This window comes from Tachypleus tridentatus, chromosome 2 (genome assembly GCF_004210375.1).
Source record: "Tachypleus tridentatus isolate NWPU-2018 chromosome 2, ASM421037v1, whole genome shotgun sequence".
Lineage (NCBI taxonomy): Eukaryota > Metazoa > Arthropoda > Merostomata > Xiphosura > Limulidae > Tachypleus > Tachypleus tridentatus.
In genome coordinates, this window is record NC_134826.1 from 123,622,201 (window position 1) to 123,646,594 (window position 24,394).

The 24,394-nt window shown below is 35.0% G+C and overlaps 1 protein-coding gene across 2 annotated transcripts in view; it reads left to right on the forward strand.

Moving 5' to 3' along the window:
- The first annotated feature begins 3,813 nt into the window (after positions 1–3,813).
- Positions 3,814–24,394, forward strand: part of LOC143245005 (ras GTPase-activating protein nGAP-like) — a 250,976-nt gene continuing 230,395 nt past the window's right edge. Inside the window, exon 1 of one of the 2 annotated variants that reach the window (XM_076490726.1) lies at positions 3,814–4,049. In XM_076490726.1, coding sequence (XP_076346841.1) covers positions 3,974–4,049 — 76 coding nt within the window. In that variant the 5' untranslated portion in view covers positions 3,814–3,973. Of the gene's footprint in view, positions 4,050–5,055; positions 5,108–24,394 lie in introns of those variants that run through there. The other variant, XM_076490729.1, reaches the window with a different exon arrangement.

Genomic DNA, 24,394 nt, shown 5'->3' on the forward strand with positions numbered 1-24,394 from the left:
AGCTGTTTTCTCTCTCGTCTATCACTTCAAAATTACGGGCTACTGCTACTGGGGTAGTTTTGCTTGAATTTCAACCAAAGAAATAAATAATCTTTATATCAACAAAATGGATAATGGAATAACTTCTGCCAGAAGTAAGTTTGTTTGTTTGTAATCAAGCACAAAGCTTTACCATGGGCTACCTGTGCCCTGCACACCACAAGTATCGAAACCCAGTTTTTAGCGGTGTGAGGAACGCCAGAAATAAGTCAAAGTGGTTCAGCAGAGATGACTGAATTCGGATAGCTCTGCCTATTGAGTGGTACCAAATCGAGATATATAACAAAAAAAGGTATTTTTGGAATTTAACTTTTAATACTAATTATTTATTTTTTGCAATTTTCACTCTGTTTAAGAATACTAAATAGCAATCGTTGGTACATTTCCCGGAGAATAATTTCTGAAATCATTAAAAAGCAAAGAATTATTCATAAAAAGTTGGATGTTTAGAAATTTATTATTTTTTTTATAAAATATCTTTTCTTTCCAGATTATCTTTTATCTAAGGAAAACAAATCTATACCAAAATGTTTATAGTATCATAGAGTGAGAGAAACTTTAGTTACAAGCTATAAGTCCTAAACTCCTCTTTTTTGGTGCTTGAATGAAACTAATTTTATTTACAAACAAACAATGCACCATCAAACTTTACTATTGTTAAAGAAGCTCAAAAGAAAATTTTGCTCTTGTTACAACAACATAAAAAAATAATTAAATAAAAAATTCAAAGAAATAACATTGGTTTTTCTTTTAAGAGTTCCCTTAGCAAAATCATTTCATTTGGTTTTTATTTCGCGCAATGCTTTACAAAGGATATCATATCCGCCATTGCAAACTCTTGAGCTACTTTTTACTAACATGTAGTGAGATTGACCATAACATTATAACGCCCCAATGTTTGGTAAGATTGGCATTCAAACGTACCACCCTCAAATTGTAAGTTGAATGCCCTAACTACTTAGCCATATCGAACCACAAATTAAAGCACCAGCATGTTAAATATATATAGTTTTCATCTCATGTGTATATCACTACGTAACACAATTTTTACTCTTTATTGATAGCTCATCCAGAACTCTCAAAGCTGTGCTGCTCCATAACGGGTATAAGCATCCGTCTCTTCTCCTGGCTCATTCGGTGCACCTCGAAGAGGAATACAACAGCGTCAAGACCTTGCTAGAAGCCTTGAAGTATGATGAGTATGGCTGGGAGGTTATCGGAGACTTCAAAATGGAACTGGTTGAGGCTCTAGTGAAGAACTACGGCAAAATGGGCTGCAGGATGTCCCTGAAAGTCCATATCCTTGACGCTCATCTTGATACATTCAAGGGGAACATGGAAGCACACTCAGAGGAGCAAGGTGAGCGTTTCCACCAAGATTTACTGAACTTTGAACGCCACTACCAAGGAGTGTGTAACGAAAACATGATGGGAGACTATATTTGGGAGCTAATACCTGAAAGTAATTTACATTACAGTCGCAAATCTCGAGAAACTAGTCACTACTAAACATTTTTGTTCATTTTTGTACAACTTTAGTATAAATACATGTACATCTCGATTCACATGTTGTTTTATTCAGACCTTATGTAAATGAAAATGTGTAAATTTGCCCGTTTTTACATAGAAAATAGGTTAAATACTAAATTTCATTATCCAGGTCACAAAAGCAAAGTTTGAAGGGAATAACGGCCATTTTCTGTACTTTTACAACATAAGCAATTAAGAAATAACACATACTATCCAGGAACAAAATTTGTGTTACATAGTGTATATATGTTTTTTAAAGGAAGTGTTGACTAAACAATGTTTTGTTTCGCTCAATAAATTCAGAGAAGAGGAGATGTTAAGTAAACATTACTGAAAGTTCCTCAGGATGAACATCTTCCATATGATAATTGAAGAACAGAATCAAATAAACCTAAAGCTTTTAACTCTAAGAATTTGAAGCAACGTAATTATTCATTGTCATTAATAAACTGGATGTTTTCTCTGAAATAAACTTTTAATACCGTATTAACTATTAAAACTCTTACTTGTTATCATTTTGAAGAAAGATGGGAGCAGCTTTAGTATTTTTTGTAGAAATAAAATATATTTAATAACACAAACGGTCCCCCCTAACTTTTACAAACTGAGTGAAGTACAAGGTTTGAATTAGTTAAGTTATATTTAATCTTTTAACAATATTACATTAATGGTTATTTCAAATCTATATATATTGTATTGTGTTCACGCTCTTTGATTCTGCACGTGTTTCTCAAACAAAGATAAAAAGTCAGTGTTCAGCATTCTCAACATTTGTCACCAGTGTCAGTTAAATATATTTACGTATGTACTGTTATTTATTAATTCAATTTTTCGGGGAATATTACTTCAAAGTGACTTTTATTACATCGTCTCAGTCTACAAAAAAGTATATATTTTTCTCATAATGAATTAACTCTTCTCGCTACTGACACTTCTTTATACTAGGCGATCTCTCTCTCTCTCTCCGTGTTTGAGTAAGAAATGTTCATACCCTAGAGGCGGCAAAGTCTGTTTGTTTGTTTTTGAATTTCGCGCAAAGCTACACGAAAGCCATCTGCTCTAGACGTCCCTAATTTAGCAGTCTGAGACTAGAGGGAAGGCAGCTTGTGCTTAACTTCAAATAATCAATGAGTCTGTTATAATAGGTTCTATAGCTGTTGCAATAAATATCAGTATAAGATAGATTTGAATCCTCGTGCACTACTCGTCTGATTGTCGTTAAGCGCAAAGCTGTACCTACTGCAAAAATCGAACACCAAACCTTAGCGTTATACACACTCTTATGATCACATATTGATTTAATATCCCCTGGCTCAGTGACAATAATATCTACAGTTGATAAGTAGAGTCAGAAAAATAGGTTAATGTGAGCAACTCACGCCTCAACTTTAACGCTACAATATCACGTTATCAAAAGTGATAGTCTCCAATTGCTTATCTTCAAAAATAAAAATTAAAATTTTTTTACTGAAAATAGTGTGAAAATTTGTGTTAAGCAGTTGCTTGACAGGCAAAACCCAGATTTTGCTGGGCAACACCACTTCATTTGAGTTGCCGGGTTGATAATGGGCGACAATGAATAATTAAAATGTGATTCACAGAAAATGAAATAATAATAAAAAATAATTTATGTTTGAGTTTGGATTAAGTATACAAATATCAACCATTGTGTGTACTTATCTCGATAACAATATTTTCCTGTAACACAGTAAATATTTAAGTGGTATGTCCGTTTGTTCTGAATTTCAAGCAAAGCTACACGACGGCGATCTGTCCCTAATTTAGCAGTGTCAGACTGGAGTGAAGGATGATTGTCGTCACCACACACTATCGCCAATTCTTAGGCTGCTCTTTTACCAAAAAATAGTGGGATTGACTGTCACATTATAACGCCACCACAGCTGAAAGGGCGAGCATGTTTGTTGTGACGAGGATTCGAACCCACGACCTTCAGATTACGAGTAAAGGATGCAAAAAATCATAATAGAAACTAATCCTCGGGCTTTTGTTACACATAAGTTTGCGGTTTAGTTTAGAAAAAACAAATTGGTATTTCATATGGTTATTGCTTGTCGATGTTTATATTATTACGGCGAACATTTCGTAAGAAATGGTTGTACTTGCGTCTTATACGCATGCTCTACTTAAAAGTCGTGCGGGTGAACCGGTATTGCGGGTACTAATTTGTGGCGCCCTCTAGGATTCGAAATAGCTTACACTTCAAAAAGCGTAAAGTGTTTATCACCAGAAGATTTTCAGTGTCCATATCTAAACGGTTGTTAGGTGCAGGTGTAGACCGAATATTTAAAGATGCTGAGACTGAAATCCTGTGTATAAATAACATTTGGGAGATGTTAAAGCGACTTCCATGGAATTGAAAAACAACTGAGATAAAAGGCTTTAAATGGACCGTTTCATCATGTTTAAACGTGGAAGATACGATTTTCCGTGTCGAGTCGAGGGCTGGATGAACGTATGCGGTAAGTGCTCGCGGTAGTTGTAGCTCGAAACGCGGAACTCACGGTTACTCGACACGAGCTTACTCTTGCAGGAAATTTAACATTGTAAATTCATAACCATTGAAGCTCATTAGTCATTTTTTTTGAACAAATAACTATTTAATAGTAACTATAATTCACATTAAAAAACTTTGATTTAAAGACATCTTATTTTAATTTCATCATTTCTCTATCCTCATGCACTATAGAATTAAAATAGAACATTTCTGAAAGAAATTCTATATTTTTATTAATTTTTAAGCTTCAAAAAGAAATAAGCATGCATAGTGATTTACTATGCATATATATATATAAAACATACACTTCATTTTCTGTTTCTCTTTCGGTATAAAATATTTATGAGTGAAATCTGGAACAGTCCGGTACGTATATTATGTATTTAAAACATAAATATTTTAACATTTGTAAATATATAAGTATAAAATTAAAAATTACTACTACCAAAAATAATATAAATGTATTGTGAAGCAGTTATTTTAGTTGTTATTTATGTTTATTATGTTTGCTAATTCAATAATTTCATTAAGAACTTATTTAGGATTTGCTAAATTATGGTGGTGGTATAGGTTTAAAGTTTAATAACAAAATACCTTGTTTCGTTGATAATAAAGATAAATGTTTTGTTGAAGTCATTCATATACAAGTAAGGTTTCACAAGTATAATTAAATTTTGTAAAGGCACTGACTGTTTGAGTTGAGGGTAGACGTGTTTTAACAAAGTTCCACTTGAAAATAACACAAGAAAGTTGTTAAAAAGCAAAATATTTGGAGGGCTTGATGATTCAGTGTTGAAGACGTTTGTTACGTATAGAGAAGACATGTTTTGTAACTAAAAGTATAGTAAATTTGAGGATGCTCAACCAATGGAATCGTCACAAATGGTTTTGTTTGTTTGTTTCTGAGTGCAAAGCTACACGGTGGGCTGTCTGTGCTGTGCCTACCACGGGTATCGAAACTCCGTTTTTGTTCTTCAGAATTACCATTGAATACGTCATGAAGAATTGGCTTATTTAATGAAGGTAGGAGATTTGGTTAAAAATAAAAGATATCAGTTTTATTTGTTGTTTGCTGTTAAGCTGAAAGATACGTAGTTGGCTATTTGTGCTCTATGTGTCACTGGCATCGAAACCCAGTGTTTAGTGTATAAGTCCACATGATTACCACTGAGCTACCGTAGGCGAGTTTGTCTAAATGAGAGAGATATGTTTTCAGCTGAAGAAAGTTTAAAAAGATATCAAAACATATATCTGACAAAGACCTTATCATAGAAGCTGGAAGTTATCTCTGTTTCTTTCAACAGGCAATTGCAGTCCATTAAAGTTTTCAAACCATCTAAGATATTATGTTACTTACGAAAAAAGGAAAGAAAAAGCAAAGTGTAAGCAAAGTAGAAACAAAGAACGAAGAAATTAAATTATAACTGGATGAATTGAATGTAACTTTAAAAAAGGAAAACAGAAAAGACGTAATTTGAAACAGAATTTTGGGTCTTGAGAGAAAAGTTAGCAGAGTAAGCAAAAAAAGGGCCTCGCATGACCTGGCAGTTGTGACCTTCGAGTCGCAATTTGGAGGTTATAGAATAGAATCCCATCTAGAGAAACATTCTCACTTTCAGCAGTAGAAGAGTTATAATTACACAGTTCTATTAGTTGGTGAAAAGTAGCTCAGGAGTTGACGAAAGATGGTGTTGACCCATTATCAAACAAACAAACAAAATTATGGATTGGAAAATAGATGTAAAAGACGTAACATAAGTTAGATTTAAAAATACATTTATATGGGACGGAACTTATGAATTTGTTTCATTGGGAATTGCTCGAACACATTGAGTAGGAACACAAGGAAGAAAGTGCCCAACGCTGAAAATTATATGAGTGTAAAATATTTGGAAAACAAAGAACAGTAAGTAAAGGAATTTAAAAGGTATGGAAGTATGGAAGTCTATCTTAAGGACAACTACCTCATAAAATTTAACGAAGAGGGAAAGGGCGTGATTGTGTAATATGGAAAGAGAAGAATTGAAAGCCAAGATTTTGAATGGGATAGAGTTTAGAAGTGGTTTTTAAATGTGTGTGTTTTCTTATGGTAAAGCCACATTGAGCTATCTGCTGAGTCCACCGAGGGGAAACAAAGTTTTTAAATGAAAGTCAGAAAACTTAGATAACAAAATATATGAATTTGATAAGCGAAGAACAAGAAATTTTGGGTAAGTAAAGAGGCAGAAAACTGGAGTAATAGGACAGAGAAAAAAAAGAGATCCACACAATACAGTTAATAGAAAATAATAAACTAACAAGTAAAAGAAAAAAATTATGAAATATTAATGTGAACTGTGGCAGCAATATTTAATGTGAATAAGGACATGTTTAAGTTTATGTTTGGAAATATGAAGCCTGAAGTATAATAGAGAATAAACTTGACATCACGTACAAGTGAGAAATTAAAATGTCAGAGAGAAATACAAAACAACAACAAAGAACTGGCAAAAGGAGGTAGTATAACAGAAGAAAAGGTAACTTTTATGATCAAAATTGAAGGCAGAAGAAGAGCAGATGGGGCCGACAATAAAATACAAGAAACAGAAACAAGAGGGAATCATTTTTGCGATGTATAATTATCAGAAAAGGTAAATAATTGAGGGAATTTTCCAGGAAAGAAAGCACATAATATGATATAAATGGGTGATATGAATGCAAGGACTGGAAAATAATATGATATGAATGAGGAAGAAACTATCAAACATTTATGGAAAGGAAGAAAATAACAAGGTCAAGAATTAACTTACGAAAATTTGAGGTCTGAGGGTTGATGGTGCTGAATAGAAGAGTGGATGGCGATGAAGGAAGGTGGGTGATATAGGAGCAGGAGGATCTTCAGTGATAGTTTATTTAATTGCAAAAGGAGAATAAGAATCAATAATTAATGTAAGATAAGCGTTGTGGGTTACATTTTAGAACAGCCGAGTTACTGAACAATTGACTTGTCATTTCTCGTTTTTAAAAATGTAAAAATGGAAAGTGCAATAGGCTACCATTTTAAGAGTGTCGAGAAATATAAAATACTAGTGCAATAGTCTAAAATTTCACTCATATTCAGAAATATAAAATACTACTGGAATCTTTAAAAAAGATGGTGTGTACTATATTGTACTTGTTTTATTAATATAATGTTGGTGATAACATTCTCACTGGGAACAAGCAAGAATTCTCAATAGCCACGGCTGTAATTAGATCTCAAATCGGTCAAGAGATGGAGCTATGAGCTCAAAGTTTGTATTTGAAAAACATGAACAGAGCCATTCGACGATCAGCTGCATTGCGAATAAAAAAATCTAAACACAGTAGGAAAAATTCATCAACAAGTAAATATGTTCACTGCATGATGGAATACTTCTTAAAATACATGGATTTAACCACCTCATTCTAATTTCCAGTGGAAAAATGTTTGGAAGTTATCGAATTAGAACAGTTACTACGCATTTAGGGATACGAGGTCTGTTAAAAAAATACGCGGACTGTTTGAATTGCGCGGCTCCAGTTGGTTCCAGGGGAATCCGCTTGGTGTCGCTAGGTTTGCACAGATCAGCTGATTACGACGCCATTTTCCGATTGCAGATATCTTCATTTGTGTATTAGCTACGCGGTTTTAAGTGAAGTGCGATTTTTTTCATTTGGCGGATTTCAGAATGAATAACCTGAAGGAGCAACGACTTGCTGTGAAATTTTGTGTTAAACTTGGAAACTCTGCGACTGAAACTTTTGCTATGCTTAACACGGCTTACGGTGATGTTGCTATGAAGCGTACGGCATGTTTCAAGTGGCATGAACGTTTTAAGGATGGTCGACAGTCCATTGAAGATGGTGAGCGTCCTGGACGTCCTTCCACGTCAACTGACGACCCACACGTCGACAAAATCAACATTCTGGTGCAAGCAAATCGACGTCTGACTGTTAGGGAACTTGCTGAAGAGTGTGGGATATCAGTTGGATCTTGTTACGAGATTTTGACCGAAAAAATTGAAGATGCACCGCATTGCTGCGAAATTTGTGCCTCAGAACTCGTGAGTTTTTGGCCAAACACTCGATCACTGTTCTTCCCCCCCCCCCTACTCACCTGACCTTGCTTCTTGCGATTTTTTCTTGTTCCCCAAACTCAAAAGACCCTTGAAAGGAAGAAGATTTGAGACGATTCCCGAGATTAAGGCAAATGCGACGAAGGAGCTGGAGGACATTACAAAAGAAGCGTACCAGGACTGTTTCAACAAATGGAAACACCGTTGGGATAAGTGTGTGCGTTGGAGAGGAGAGTACTTTGAAGGGGTCCCAGACCTGTAACTTCTAAATAAAGTACATTTTGTTTTATGACGTCAGTCCGCGTATTTTTTGAACAGCCCTCGTATGTTTTCCTATTTACGTGTGTTTGTTATTTATTATTATTATTCTTTTAATTTGTCTTGAAATATATAAAATATTTAAATAAGAAACATTGCTTTTAAAGATAGTCACTGTCATTGAAAATTTACACTAAAGAAATGTTTACTGGTTTAATTATTTACGTCGTAAGTCTCACGAAACGTTATCAGTAATTAGGGAGAAAAAGATTAACTTATAAATTAAGTTCAAGTTCTGTTGCTATGGCAGCACAACCTTCTAAAGATTGTAGATTTTGTCGTCACTTTTATAACCTGACGTAGATTTGACCCGACAGAAACGAGGACATTATGTATGAGAACAAGTTTTCCATCTCGATGTGGAAAGAGGGTAAATAACTTGTTGTTGTGGTGGTGGTGGTACCCCTACCTGGTGGCTACTGCCTGTACGAAACTCATTTATTAATGGGTTACGTATACGTGTAACTAACTCTTGTCAAGGAAATTTAAGCAGACAGGATAATATGGTTAGACCTAAAGGCTTTGGTTAACGACTCGAAGTTATACCGGTTCTTTGGTTTTACATTTATATCTAGTCAGCTGACTGTCTGTTATAATCTTCATTGAATAAAATGCATGTAAAATCGTAATTTGTAAATGTTATTTCTTAACGGTGTTAATTAGTTTGATTATTGTACTGTAATATTAAATCTTATTTTGTAATTTTTATGCACTTAGTGTTTACTGGTGCATTTCTAACTGTTTTATGATCTGTTTATTTTTATGTACCTGTGCTAGCAGTCAAGCAAGATTGTCGCCGTTTCTCCCGTTTGTTTGTTAGTTTAATAGTTACGTGTACATTGATTAACTCTTAACTTTCTTAGGGTGTATAATATAATCTATAGGCGTGTTGAATTTTTAATTGAATAAAAAATAACGATAAATTATTTGTGATAATTTCATAACTGTGTTTTAACTTTCTATTATTATCTGACTTATTTGTGGATTTGTAAGGATTATCTTAATAATAAAACGATAAAAATTAAGCATATAATAAACTTAAAACATCTGACTGTATTTTTTCATTCCACTTTCAAATTGATGCTCTGAGCTCTCGTAGGTTATTCTATAGACTACTGCTATCTTTAGTATTTCAGTTTATTTAATGCTGTGCTGTTATTTGTTCAGCAACTTATTAGACTTTCGTCTAATAGAATTGGAAAACTGTTATGACTTCAGGCTTGAAAACCAACAAGACCAGCTGTAGAGTAAATGCCGACCATGATATTCTTTGTTGTTACTTTAATTCTGAATACACGATTTAGTTAGGCTAACGCTAACTTTATTTCGTTCCATTATAACCAAATGAACGCCTTTCTGTGTGAGAGGATTCCATTATATTGTAGGATTATAAACTTTCAGTGAACCTGATTCAATGCATATAATTAAGTTCCCTGAAAGGCACGTGTTGTGAATGTTCACAGGACATAGTTCTTCAAAACTAATTAAAAGTCCAAAGGGAAAAGCAATAGTTAAAATTTAAATTCGAGCAATGACAGAAATTGAATGCAAGTACAGAGGCCAAGAATATTCTTACGTAGTTACTGTAATATTTATATGAGAAATTTCTATCTTTACTTATAAATTGTTTCTTCTCCGAGTGTATACATATACTTTCAAATTAGTCTAATATATTGAAAATGGCAGAGAGCTGTGTGTGTGTCTTACAAAGTAAACAAGAAAATATGTGTCTATAAAGTTTATATGAAGGAATGTTCAAATATTAATATGTACTCAGCAGCGGTAGCGATGAATAAGCTTGAATTATAGTTTCTTGTTTTCAAAAATTTCAACTTAAGTTTTGCCGTATAGAGGTGCTCCTCTATACGTGCGCACACATGAAACTGGTTGACTATTCGTTTGGTAAAATTATAATTAATTCATTAATTTGGTTGTAGTTATTATCAGTTTCATCTAAGTGATTAACGAATCACAATTAGTAAAAGTGTTAATAGCACAATACTATTATTTATAATAAATGCTGATTGTCTGTTTATTATTACATTATGTGAAAATACAACTACTAATTTTACGGGAATATTTCTTTATATCAAAGTTAGTCAAAAGCGGTCCTGTATATCATAGACATACTAGAAACTAAACGAGAACACGTACAACAACTATCATATCGATCCGTAAATTGGAAGGTTAAAATTAACCTACAAAAAGGGTTAGTGGTAATGAAAATATTTTATTACTATTCATTCTGAGATGTAAGGAAAAGCCCTTAAGTTCTGTAATGTGTTTTATCAATTCTACAAGTTATGCTGTTTTTTTGTTCAGAATATCTCGTTCAACATTAAATCTGCCATAAACATTCGATTTGCCTATTCTATGTACCTGTTAGTAAAAAGATTCACGTCTTCGTAATGCTCGCTGAGAGGATCCAATCCTGAATTCTAGTATTATCAGCCCTGAGGCTTACCACTTAGTCACAGGTGGATATTTATCATTTCACGTTGACGAATGATGGTTACATGAAACAAATATATAATATTGTTAGCGTAAACTATTACGCAATTTTTAAAGTTTCTTGTTTGTTTCAAAAGATATCTTAAAATGGCTTACACGCACAAATATAAATATAATAGCTATTTTTTATCTTGGGATAAATACTGCTTGATTAAGCTATTGTATAATATTTCTTTAACTACACTCAACCATTTGTTTTTTCTTCAAGAAAGCAGTGCATGGTCTTCTTTAAAACTTTGTTAAAAGTTGTTTTCTGAGTGTAATAATGGTCTATAGTCTATACGCTTTCTCGTTCCGGGCTTTGAAAGAAGAAAGATGGACTGTAAAGCATGGAAATGTCAGCAATAAAAAATGTTTCACCCTTCGATACGGCGTTACGAAGGAAATAGCAGCTTGTTTCCATTTGGGAAAGTCGGAGTGTACAGTATAACAGGTTCAAGTTGTTATATCCTTGCAGTTAATATACTGGTCCTTCAAAGCAAGATATAGATAAGCAAGGCTGGTGTTTCACAATTTAAACATTTTACATTCTTATGTGCTTGGTTTATTGCTGTGTAGAGGCATTGAGCCTATTCAGAGCTGAGATACTGGTTTATTAATGTATTCATTAAATGTATGGGGGCGCTCTGATAAAGTGTTCTTCAAGCGGAAAAAAAAGTTTCAATTAAAATATGTACCGGTATGTCTTTTATACTTAATAGCTAAACCACAAATTACATACATATATGACAGAATACAGAGAGTAGGATTTTAACAATTTTAATAAAGAAAATCGTTTAGAAATTATTGGTAAGTCTTAAAAGTTTTAAGACTTTTTTCGTGTATATATACATCTTAAGATTTTATACGTTCGTAATAAGTAGATGAAAGATCCTTCCCTATCCATGAACCAATAAAAATAACAAATATTATACTTACTGTATTCTTTTTCTTTCGCCTTAGACGCTCGCTGTAAGTGTGTGTGTTTTTCTTATAGCAAAGCCACATTGGGCTATCTGCTCAGCCCACCGAGAGGAATCGAACCCCTGATTTTAGCGTTTTAATCCGGAGACATACCGCTGTACTAGCGGGGGGCCGCTGTAAATGAAACAGTCCAAATGTGTAAATGAAATTTTAAAATATAATGGCAAAAACAAAACATTGCCTTTCGCTACGGTAGTAGATTTTCGTGAGCTGTTGTGTGACTTTCGCAAAGACATTGGGTAGTTTTTATTCTGAATAACAATTTCAAAACTCCTACTAGCAACATGAATTAAGACAAGTTTGGGGTAGTAAATATATTAAGAAATGCATGATCATGATGCACATCTCAAAATGTGTAACACACAAGTGAACGATTATTAAGCACTAAAGATGTCGTAGATTTATTTCTTTTAGAATTAAACACAAAATTACACAATTAACTATCTGTGCCCTGCCCACCATGGGTATCGAAACCCGGTTTTTAGCGGAGTGCGTCCGCAGACATACCGACATAGAGACAGGATGTTTTAGAATTTTAGAATTTGTCTCCGAATAAGGATCAAACTGTCTACGCTAACTTCAAACCTAAGAAATAAATCAAATCTAAAATCAACTGTTTTATTTCCACTTAATGTGCCTACTCTATGTATTAAATTACAATAACTTTGTAGAGAACTTTGATTATAAAAAAAGCATATTTTTTTTCTATTAACTATTTATTTTTCTTGGTAAGATGCACGTTTTGTCATCATTGATATAATTACAATAGGTTACTATTCCAATTGTCACAGTCTAAATTGTTATTCAATAACACTTGAACTGAAATTTCAAACCCGAAAAAGTCTCTTACGCGCACGTGGGCTAAATGGCTGGGTCAGAGGTCCCTGGTTTTCTGTTATACTGTCATAATTTTGAGCTAATGACCAAAGGAAAGGCAATCATATCTATATAGTGGCATCATCTCGAACCCTAGACCCTTTGATCTGCATTCTGATATGTTAAACACTAAGTAACACTAGTTCATTAAATACTGTGCGGCAGTACTCTTGTAAGATGATTCCGTTCTCCCTATTATGTATTTGTCTGCCCTGTTCGTTCACCCTCTTTCCCTCTGGCTATTCGTCTATCCACCACTGTCTATTTATTCATCTACTTAAGTTTCTAAGGCTTACTTGTAGCTGTTTTCTTAAAAAAACTTGATATAGGTCTCGTATTCAGTCTGAACATGCTTATTGAAATACATGCATTTTGTTAAACACCCACCAACCGACCACAATCTGATTTCTTAGAGTAACCAAATGGATATTCAACATAAACTCCCACTGGAGATTAAAAAATAAGAGAAGGTCAAGGGAGTTTCCGTTCACGTGAACTCGCCAAGACTTGCAGTCGCCTACTCACATACACACAACGACGTCTGGTTTGAGACGAGTCGATATGATACCTGGTGTCTATCGACCTGATGAGACAGCCTCCATAATACACTAGTGGTACGTGCAGTTAGAAGCTGAGATTTACAGTATGCCAATAAATTTTAAAAAGTCATTAGAAAGTGTGTCAAGTAACGTACATAACATCACTTAACCCTTGTTATTTTTTTTAAGTCTACCTGGTAAATAATCATGACATAACGAAACCTTTATATTTCAGTTTCGTAAACGTAACCATTTTCTTGACTTTATATATACATATACAACCTTAAGGCATGGTCTCTGTTTCATGCTCAATCATTACACCTAACGTGACTTATACCTGTGAAATATATGTTTTTCTTTCATATTCACAAAGAACGGGTACATATAACTCTCCGATTTGTGGGACACAATAAATAAATAAATAAACACACAGAACAAAACTAATAAACTAGACTGCAAATATTAGTTTTTGTTTTAAACTGCGATTACACTAAACGTTATCCTTGATTAAAAGGGAAGTGTTGACCAAGCGGATGCTTAGAATAAAGTTTTGCAGTTAGTCAACGTTTAGTTTCTTTTACTTTAAACATGTTTAAATGTTTTTGAAAACAAAACATATTGCAAGATGTACTGCAAATACATCTTTGTTGGAAATATTAAGGTAGTATTAAAAAATCTCAAAACACTTTTAAACAAAATCTCTTTAACGTTGTTACAACCAGGTGGCATTGACACGGACGTAGGTCACGAGGCAAGATAAATAAAGCACTATAACATTATACACCGTTAATAATTATACACTCATGAAAATAAACTGATTGACGAAATAAGAACTGCACTAGGCAGTTATTCGTGATTAGTTCTAGAACCCTTTTATTAATCCATATTCGCAGCATGTCTGGTAATTACTTTAATAAATATATCAACTTTTTAAATGTGTTAAAACTCCAGTTATCTCGCTGTCCTGATATGCTATGCTTTCTTCATTGGTCTAATAAAATTTTGATCGGCACTTCAACTAAAGTTCAAGAGTCGTGACTTTAAAACGCAGGTAAATAATTTCAGAATATTGTGCACACATAATTGTTTTATAGTTTTACAACAATGTGTGTCTCAGAATGAAAATTTAACATAATAGCATTGTTGGAGCCTTATATTATTTAACAAAAAACACGTTTCTACTCATGATTGTTTGTTCAATCAACAATAACTCAAACGACAGACAAGAAAAAGGAAACAATTACACAATGTAACGATTCGGTAAAAATCGTCGGCCATCATAATATCTGTGTTATCCTATGGTATTCAAAGAATATATGTATATATATATTTACATATATGATTCCAGATTTGAAAATGTGTTAACTTATATGTTCATAACATAATTAGTAAATAAGTAAAAATATCTCCAGTGTGATTCATCTGAAAACACTTTTGATAAAAATGCTGAACTACTCAGAAGTATATGAATAGGCTTGCAATGATAAAAAAACTTACTTATTATAAGGTCTAATCCAGGATTTTATTTAGAAGGGCGGTTACTTCACGGGGTTTGATGCATGCTTCCAGGAAAACTGGATAATTCCAAAAATTTGCACATATTGCAGGGGGCTGGGGTTGGCTGTACATTTTAGATTCTCTTTTCTTTTTCGCTTCTATTACTCTTTACTATTATTATTATTATTTAATTATTTTACAACAAACAAACAAAAACTTCATCGGGTATTCAGCTTAAAGGAGAGGGCGCTACATGCGTCCTATCTCAACTGGGGTGTTCGAAAATGTTTTCATTCTCTTTCACTTCAGGCCCGGCATGGCCTAGCGCGTAAGGCGTGCGACTCGTAATCCGAGGGTTGCGGGTTCGAATCCCCGCTACACTAAACATGCTCACTTTTTCAGCTTTGAGGGCGTTATAATGTTACAATCAATCCCACTATTCATTGGTAAAAGAGTAGCCCAAGAGTTGGCGGTGGGTGGTGATGACTAGCTGCCTTCCCTCTAGTCTTACACTGCTAAATTAGGGACGGCTAGCACAGATAGCCCTCGAGTAGCTTTGTGCGAAATTTCCAAACAAACAAACAAACTCTTTCACTTCACTCGTGAGGTTCAGAATAACCTTGTTGTAGAAGATTGGAGGTGCGTCGTTACTATGAATTTGGATGTTGTTCCTTTTACAGTTTCGGTTTTTAAAATGTGCGGCTGAGGCAAAGAAGTGACAAATCGAGGAAAGCGGATACTCCAGCTCAGATTCGAGTCGTTATTTCTACATTATCATGGAAAATAAGTGACTAGCCACCCTTTTTACCCTTGCCCCTTGGATTAACCACGTATTATCTTTATATGTTTACTGGTAATTTTAACGTGAATGTTAGCTAATAAACGAAGTCAGAAACCGTATAGCCAACTATCTGTAACATTGAATTACTGACCTGAGAGTCAGTCATTCCTTGTTACAGGACTTCGCCTGGCTCCTGGAACCGAATAAAATAATTGTATAAATCGCGAGGTGTATTCAGAGGTATTGCTCCTCGAACCATGGACCACCCGATGCAACTCGTCATGCTAAGCACTAAGCTACGTCCAAATTTTTTTCATTGGTAACAACTAAAAATAAAAAAATGTATGTTATTCGGTTAGGTTAAGCTATAAGTAAGAATTTTATTTTTAATATCTGATACCAATAAGGAGAAAACGACAAAAAGCAAACGAACACACACACTTTAATTAACTTTAATCGTTGCTATAAACAACTTTAAAGTTAACTGTAGGAACCACCGAAAAGTCAAAATAAATGTTTGCTCTTCATGTTTATGACTGGTTGGTATCAGGTATGGATGTGTTTTATAACAAGAGGTTACAACAGTCCATTGTAAATCAGGGATACATGAAACGGATAAACAATTTATTTTCGCTTCAGCTTTTTCTAAAACGGATGACCTAAAAGAAAATTAACGTTCGACACTTTATTTATTACCTTTACGCGTTTACGAATAAAAGTATTGTTAACTTACGTTTTGGAATAGGTAACACTCCAGTGTTGTAATGTTATTATTTCAGTTGACATGATGACGTTGTAGGTTTTTAGTTTCCATTTATGTCAACTGATGTGATTTTTTTTTTTTTTTGCATTTGAGTGTGTCTGGCTCTTTATCACTGTCATCAATATACCATTCATAAGTTAACCCTATATTAGTATAAGTTTATTTTTTTTAATCCCACGAATAACGAAAAAAAAAAACTCGTTTGAAAATCTATTCCAAATTTTTAAGACTTGTTTATCCAATTAGTACGCAGTCTGTTTATTGTTGTGGAACGTTATGACAGGAACTATTCCTTTCTGTAAATGTTAGTTAGTTTTAGATATAAAACTCTGAATTTTCTTACACGTTTCTTAGAAACCCGAATGTTTACATTGGATGTTCAGAAAATGTGACTCTTAAGTTGGTCATCTGTGTGTTAGGTACTAATCTAGACATTTTAAGTCTTAAGACTGATTTATTGTTTCCCAAGACCTTTAAGCTGGCCTTATGGTGCTTCTTCTTAACAATCACATGGGAACATACAGCTTTTGTTTGTTTGTGAGTGGCTAATACTTGGAAAGAGCATTCACTATCTTTCTGGCTGATATAACAGTTTCGAAAGAATGGGTTCCAGCCACCAACAGAAGCCAATCGTAGAAGTGTGGTAGGAATTTAATTATATTGTGTCTTGGTTTGTTTTGAAAATCGCGCAAAGCTACATGAGGGCTATCTGCGCTAGCCGTCAGTGATTTAGTTATGATAGACTAGAGAGACGGCAACTAGTTAACACCACCTACCATCAATCAATTTTTGGGTTGCTCCTTTACCAACAAATTGTATGATTAGTCGTCAATCATAACGCCCAGACGACTGAAATGGCAAGCATGTTCGGTGAAAGGGATTCGAATCCGCAACCACCAGGCCATGCCAGGTCCTTGTGCATTTTTATTTCAAGTTAACGACCTGTTTCAAGTAGATTTGTCAAACACCATTTCGTCCTCATTTTCAGTTTTTGTAAAATCATAATGTCCTTTTTTCCTTTACTTTTCTTTTTGCTCATGTTAGTTTCTTTAAAACTTTTGCCAATGAAATATTCCGGAATCTTTTGTTTGACTATTCTACTTAGCAGCATGCGTCTATTCTTTAACCAGAATGTCATACCATTATGAGCGTTACTTTGAGTTTCCTAACTTATTTATTATTATAGAGGTAAAATCACTTATCATAAACGTACATTTGGAACTTTTGAAGAAACTTCCAATTGTTTTGTTATTTATGTATGAAAGACTTAATTTGAAATGTATAGAGAGTTAATTTTGCAAGAAAGGTGTTTCAATTCCTAGGCTGTACTTGGAACAACTTTTTCCTTTGTTAGTTGAGCATTTTTTGATAGTCATGATATTTCAGTACCATAACTTCCAGTGTATAGCAAACTTCTGCGAATGCCCACAAGTCCTATCTTGGATCCAACTTCACGACAAGCTTTCCACTGTATATCTAAACTTTGTCTTCCAAGGTCACAGTTAAGCAAAACAAAGGTCGATTGGAACCCATTAAGAAAACTTAACAAGCATGATACTGAAGTGAATTATTGTAATTTTAATTTCTTTGGTCATGTTTTTTATGAAAATAGCTGTTGGTTTGAGGTATGATAGCTTACAAACCATTGTTAACTTCAAATCCTTTTGCACTTTACAGATGAAGACAGTACTCCAGTCTGATTGACTTGTGGTGTAGTTTCTGAGATTATTATTGTTCTAAACACTCTGCTGTGCGAATTTTTCCAACTTCCATGGAAAACGCTGAAGTCTTCTTTCTTTGAAACGTTCTATCCTTACGTCCTACGTCATGTGACATACTCACTGTAAGAATATTCTTTCTCAAAATCTGTGAAAATCTAGACATAAGTCTACATGTAGCAAAATGCCTTACCGAATGGTTGTGAATCGTGCTGAATCAAGTATATAAACGTGCCAGCTGTGGAACCATGGCTAGCACCTGTGGCGATACATCATGTGCTTAACATATTCAATTAGATTTTATAACGTGCGATTAACCTTTCGTATAAGGAGTCTTGTTACTAGTACTTACATTAAGGAGACAAGTTTTGTTCCAACAGCGTGCGATATTCAGTAATAGGTTTGTAAGAATGTTAATCTGTGTAAACTTATAACTATTATGGAATCTTTTAGGCAAGTCTTGCGAGTGAATATTAAACATTTGTTGTTTTAGAGATATTACAAACTGTATACATATAACTGCGATGAAAAAAATGTCGTGTTACTTTGATTATCGAAAATATTATAGTTGTGATGCACAATGCTGCTACACTCAAACTTGTATGAACACAGCATTTATTATACGAATAAATGTGGTCTAGTGTTTCTAATTCTATCAGATTCAAGAACTCTTAAAGAGTCTACATATACTTAGTCTGAAACTCGATTTAACGGATTTCCTTCAGAGACTACATTGATTGGGGAGCATAACGAGCAATTGCCTCACCCATAAAAAGTTTATAAAAGTTCGACAATAAGGTTCTAGTTTGACGCTTTTAGTGCGTGTACTGTACAATCCAGTGTCAGGCCATATGCTATTTGCATTTTCTTTTAAGTAACATTCAAGATCTGACAGAGAACCAGTAGCCCCTAGAAATGGCTCAGCATGGCCAAGTGGGTTAAGGCGTTTGACTCGTAACCTGAGGGTCGCGGGTTCGAATTCCCGCCGCACCAAACATGCTCGCTTTTTCAGCCGTAGGGGTGCTATAATGTTACGGTCAATCCCACTATTCGTTGGTAAAAGAGTATCCCAAGAGTTGGCGGTGGGTGATGATGACTAGCGCAGATAGCCCTCGAGTAGCTTTGCGCGAAATTCCAAAACAAACAAACAAGCCCCTAGAAATCATTTAGAATCATCCCCAAAAAACAACAACAAACGGGAACAAAATTAAGCCTCAAGTAGCATTGTTGATTTCCTTTGTTAATATATTTCCATGGGTTGAGCAACTAATTTGACGTGGAATACATGACGTCCTGATAAAATAGGGAATTAACCAATATGACACACGCATAGGATATTGCTCGCATTATCTTAGCTGTGGTTCTCATTGGTGACTTGAACCAAAAAGTACTCCTGAAAAAAAGGCTTAACATGTATTATCAAACAAAGAAAAACCAAATGCGTTAGATGGTTTTATGATACTGTAAACAGATTGCGTGTTTTGGATCCTTTGGATGTTTTGTTGCCAATGGAGACTACCGGAAGCAACAGTTTATAGCAAAGGTTGTATCGCTTGTGGAATATGATAAGAACAGTCTTTTAGGTAAAACAGCACACTGTGAAAGAAAAAATTAGTCAAAGCACACCTTAGAGAAATTAGGAATTACACACTAACAGGTTGGTTTGTCCCCTCTTGGAGATGTTATCGGATCTTTGTTTAATTCTGATAGATCTCTTCGGACCTGAGATAAGAAACATGCTTTTTAATCTAAAGGCGGAAACAATGAAATTAAGTTAAAACTATCTTAGTTGCTTTACGAATTCATATTTGATTGGCGTATTTAATAGAACCTTAAGATAGTGATCACTCTCAAAACATTTTTAATATTAGTGTATATTACAGAAACTGTTTTTGGTATGTACTTAATATGATAAAATCTTTTGATCTCAACTGATAGTACCCAGAACAAAAACAAGTCGATAACTTGAAAATCTGTATTTTTCCTACCTACAATCCTGATAACTAGTAAATTCAGTCCACTCAGAAAAGGTAAAAGAACAAACAGAAGTGGAGCCAAGACAAATGGATAGTGTAAAGGATTTACCTTTATACGAATATTATGGTTACCCATGCTTGTTCCAGTATAATTTTCTTTTTTGTATGTGTGAAGTATATTATCAACTGTGCATTGCGCAAGTCCCGCCTGTACTCGAAATCCGTAGAACATTTTTAAGAGTTAGAATTAATAATATTTGTTTTATGAAAACGCGCAAAAACATTGTAGAAACTTCGAGAGACTCGCTTGATTCATATAAAAGCAGTCATAGAAGAAGTTTGTTATTGGTCAGCAATAGTCAGTGTGTTATAGACTTCAGAAACCACAATTATGATTAACTCCCATTAATCGGAAAACTACAGAATTTCACCAGGAAGGTTTATAGATTTTGAACATTTACAAACTGTTCAACTTCAGTAAATTAACTTCGGACGATAGAATTTTTATGAGGACATTAAATATCTTCGCCGGAAAACGTCAGCTTGTAAGGGTGTGAGGCCAATCACGATAGCTAGCTTAAACGAGGTGTGGTAGCAATATAAGATCAGAAGTGATCTGTTCATCGTGGATTTGGATCATCGATAAAATATTCAGCTCTAGACCAGATATAAGACTCGGTATTTTCTGTAAGTTTGTAAACTCTTCTATATAAACCATCATTAATAAATATTAATAATAACCATTATTATAAATTGTATTGTCTTTTTTATTGTTTGTATATTAAAATATATTTATGTTAAAAAAGAAAAATCTGTGTATCAATTGTGTTGGCAAATAACATAAATTTAATATATGTTAAGAGTTAATTCACTTTTCGAATTCAGATTTTCGATTGGTGTAAAATAGTATTACGTCAACGTGTGTTAATGTATTACAACAATGGTAACTTTTTAAAAGTTACTTTTGTTGTATATTATGCTTTATCCTGGACGAGGCTCTGATTTATTATGTTACGTATTACAATTTATTTCGGGTTGTTTTCTTCCATCACTTAAAATTTATCTATCCACCTTCACTGTCAACTGCATCGCGTATCATTCTGGGGTTTACAAGTCACACGTAGGCAACTAAAATTTTTTTTGATTGAAAATATGTATCTGGTTCATTTTGCTGCATTATTTACCATATCATAAAATGTTTTTTTATGCGTAAGAAAACTAGCCTGTTTCACTGCATATGTTACTTCCTCTTTATATGTATATGTTTCGGCTGGTTCACATACCTTTTGAAGAAAGCTTTTTCTTTTTTTTAAAAACAATATAAAGTGAAGTGCAAAAGCTATAACAATATTTCACTTTCACGACTGATAAAGACAAGTTAGTTTCAGTTATATCGGTTCAACTCGATCAAATTGAAAACGCATATTCACTTTCATTTAAAGCAAGACTATGTATGTGAGTTAGTAAGTCATCCATCATAGATAGGAAGACAAGATGATAATTAGGAATTTTTCGGGCTATCTCTCCCGTTTTATGAATACAGTTTAACTTATATTATCTTTATTTATTATATCTTTATCAGAAGTGTAAAGCTAGTATAATTATATGGCAGTTAATACGAGGAAACGCAATGCCTCTACTTGGTTTTGGTTTGGTTTGAATTTCGCGCAAAGGTTCTCGAGAGCTATCTGCGCTAGTCGTCCTAATTTAGCTGTGTAAGACTAGAAGGAAGGCAGCTAGTAGTCATCACCCACACCCAACTCTTAGGCTACTCTTTTACCAACGAATAGTGGTATTAACCGTCACATTATAATGCCTCCACGGCTGAAAGAGCGAGCACATATCTGGCGTGACGGGGATTCGAACCCGCGACCCTCAGATTATGAGTCGAATGCCTTAACCACCTGGCCATGCCGGGCATGCTTCTACTTAATCAAATTTATCATGTATTCATGCTTTTATTTATACGCTGAATCGTAGCTAAAGTATAACATCTGAAGACATAATTTACTCTCATCATCATATTCAATAGCTCAAGGCATTGATTTATTTATATTGCTATAAAACTTTTACGCCATTCGAACTTCAAAAGTTCAAAAGACCGTTATGATTGTAACATTAACACAATACCTGTTTAAACTATAGAATTTTTATCTTCCTATATATTTGTATTGCTACATATTATAATTTATTTCGGACGAGTATCCGATTTATTATGTTACGTACATTAGGTATAACTATTTCAAATAATCTGAAATTTTATTTTTAATTTAGAAGTTAATTCACTGCTAATATGTATCAAATTTATATTATTTCCCAGCAAGATTGATACACATAGTTTCTGTTTTAAATAGAAACATATACTCTTCAAAAAAAGAAACGCAAAAGGCAAAATATGAGACAAATTGTTAACAAGTTTATTCCGGGTAGTTCTGTATGACATGTGTGAAACTTTGCACATTCACTGCTGAACATCCAAAGTCTGCAAAGGCGAAGTCAACGCTCACTAGGTGAAGTTTAACGTCACTCAACGTCAATAACGAGTATGCCCCCCCGTGAGCATCAATAACTCCTGCCCATGGAAGCGATGAGATGACGAACCACATCCTGTGGAATGGCTGTCCACTCAGCCTGCAAAGCTGCTGCAAGCTGAGGTAGAGTCTGAGGTTGAGGTTGTCGCCGTCGCAGACGTCGGTCCAACTCGTCCCAAAGATGTTCGATGGGGTTTAAGTCTGGTGATTTGGAGGGCCAGGGAAGAACGTTGATGTTGTGGCGTCTCAAGAAGACAGTGGTGAGTCGGGCTGTATGAGGACGGGCGTTGTCATGTTGAAAAACGTCGTTGACGTTCACCATAATGGGTTGCATATGGAGCCTAAGAATCTCGTCGACGTATCGTTGAGCCGTAAGATTCCCTCGAATGTGCAAAAGGTCTGTTTTGGCATTGTAGGCGATGGCAACCCACATCATGACGCTGCCACCACCAAATCTGTCATCATCCTGCACACAGTTTGCTGCAAAACGTTCACCTCGGCGACGGTAAACACGGGTCCTTCCATCCTGCCTAGGCCTGGCATGGCCAAGCGCGTAAGGCGTGCGACTCGTAATTCGAGGGTCGCGGGTTCACGCCCGCTTCGCGCTAAACATGCTCGTCCTCCCAGCCATGGGGGCGTATAATGTGACGGTCAATCCCACTATTCGTTGGTAAAAGAGTAGCCCAAGAGTTGGCGGTGGGTGGTGATGACTAGCTGCCTTTCCTCTAGTCTTACACTGCTAAATTAGGGACGACTAGCACAGATAGCCCTCGAGTAGCTTTGTGCGAAATTCCAAAAAACAAACAAACAAACAAACAACAAACCATCCTGCCAACGAAGCATAAAACGTGATTCATCGCTGAACCAAACATGCTTCCATCGTCGATGAGGCCATACCCGATGTGCCCGAGTCCACTGCAGCCGTGCTTGACGATGTTACTGGGTGAGGATGACGCCTCTGACTGGACGTCGAGGTCGGATTCCTGCATCTCGTAGACGGTTACGTGCGGTCTGATCGGAAATCCTACGCAGCCCTGGTATGGTTGAGGCAGTAGACGTCGCAGTGGTGGTCCTATCCCGAAGGTGACGTAACCGGATGTTGCGATCTTGTACGGGCGTGGTCACACGAGGTCTGCCAGATCGTGGACGGTCACGAGTTGATCCATGTTGTTGGTGACGATTCCATAGCCTTGTGATGGTGCTTGGGTGGACATCCACAGCTCTGGCAACATCTGATCGAGATTCGCCTGCTTCCAAGCGACCAATGGCGTTGTCGCGTTGTGCTTCAGTCAGTCTTGGCGTAACTGTATTGCGTGTCGGTGGCTTAACACTGAGCTATGGAAACCGAGAACCCGTCACTTTTATAGGGATTTTGCACATGTTGCACTTGCAGAACATGCAGATCTCTCAAACAAATTTATTGGACACGCATGCGTTTTGGCGAAAAATCCGATGCTTTCCTCCGTTTTCAAAGTGCACAACTTTTATTGTCATTTTGGTCTGACAATCAGTGCCTTAACACGTGTAACATCACATAATCTGAGCTTGTAACGTTATTACATATATTTCTCTTTAAAATAACAAAAATATCCCTTTTGCGTTTCTTGTTTTGAAGAGTATATTTTAATATACAAACATAAAAACAATACAATTTATAATAATGGTTATTACTAAGAATTATTACAAACGATGGTTTATATACAAGAGTTGACAAAATTACAAACAATACTGATTCTTATATCCGATTCAGAACTGAATTTT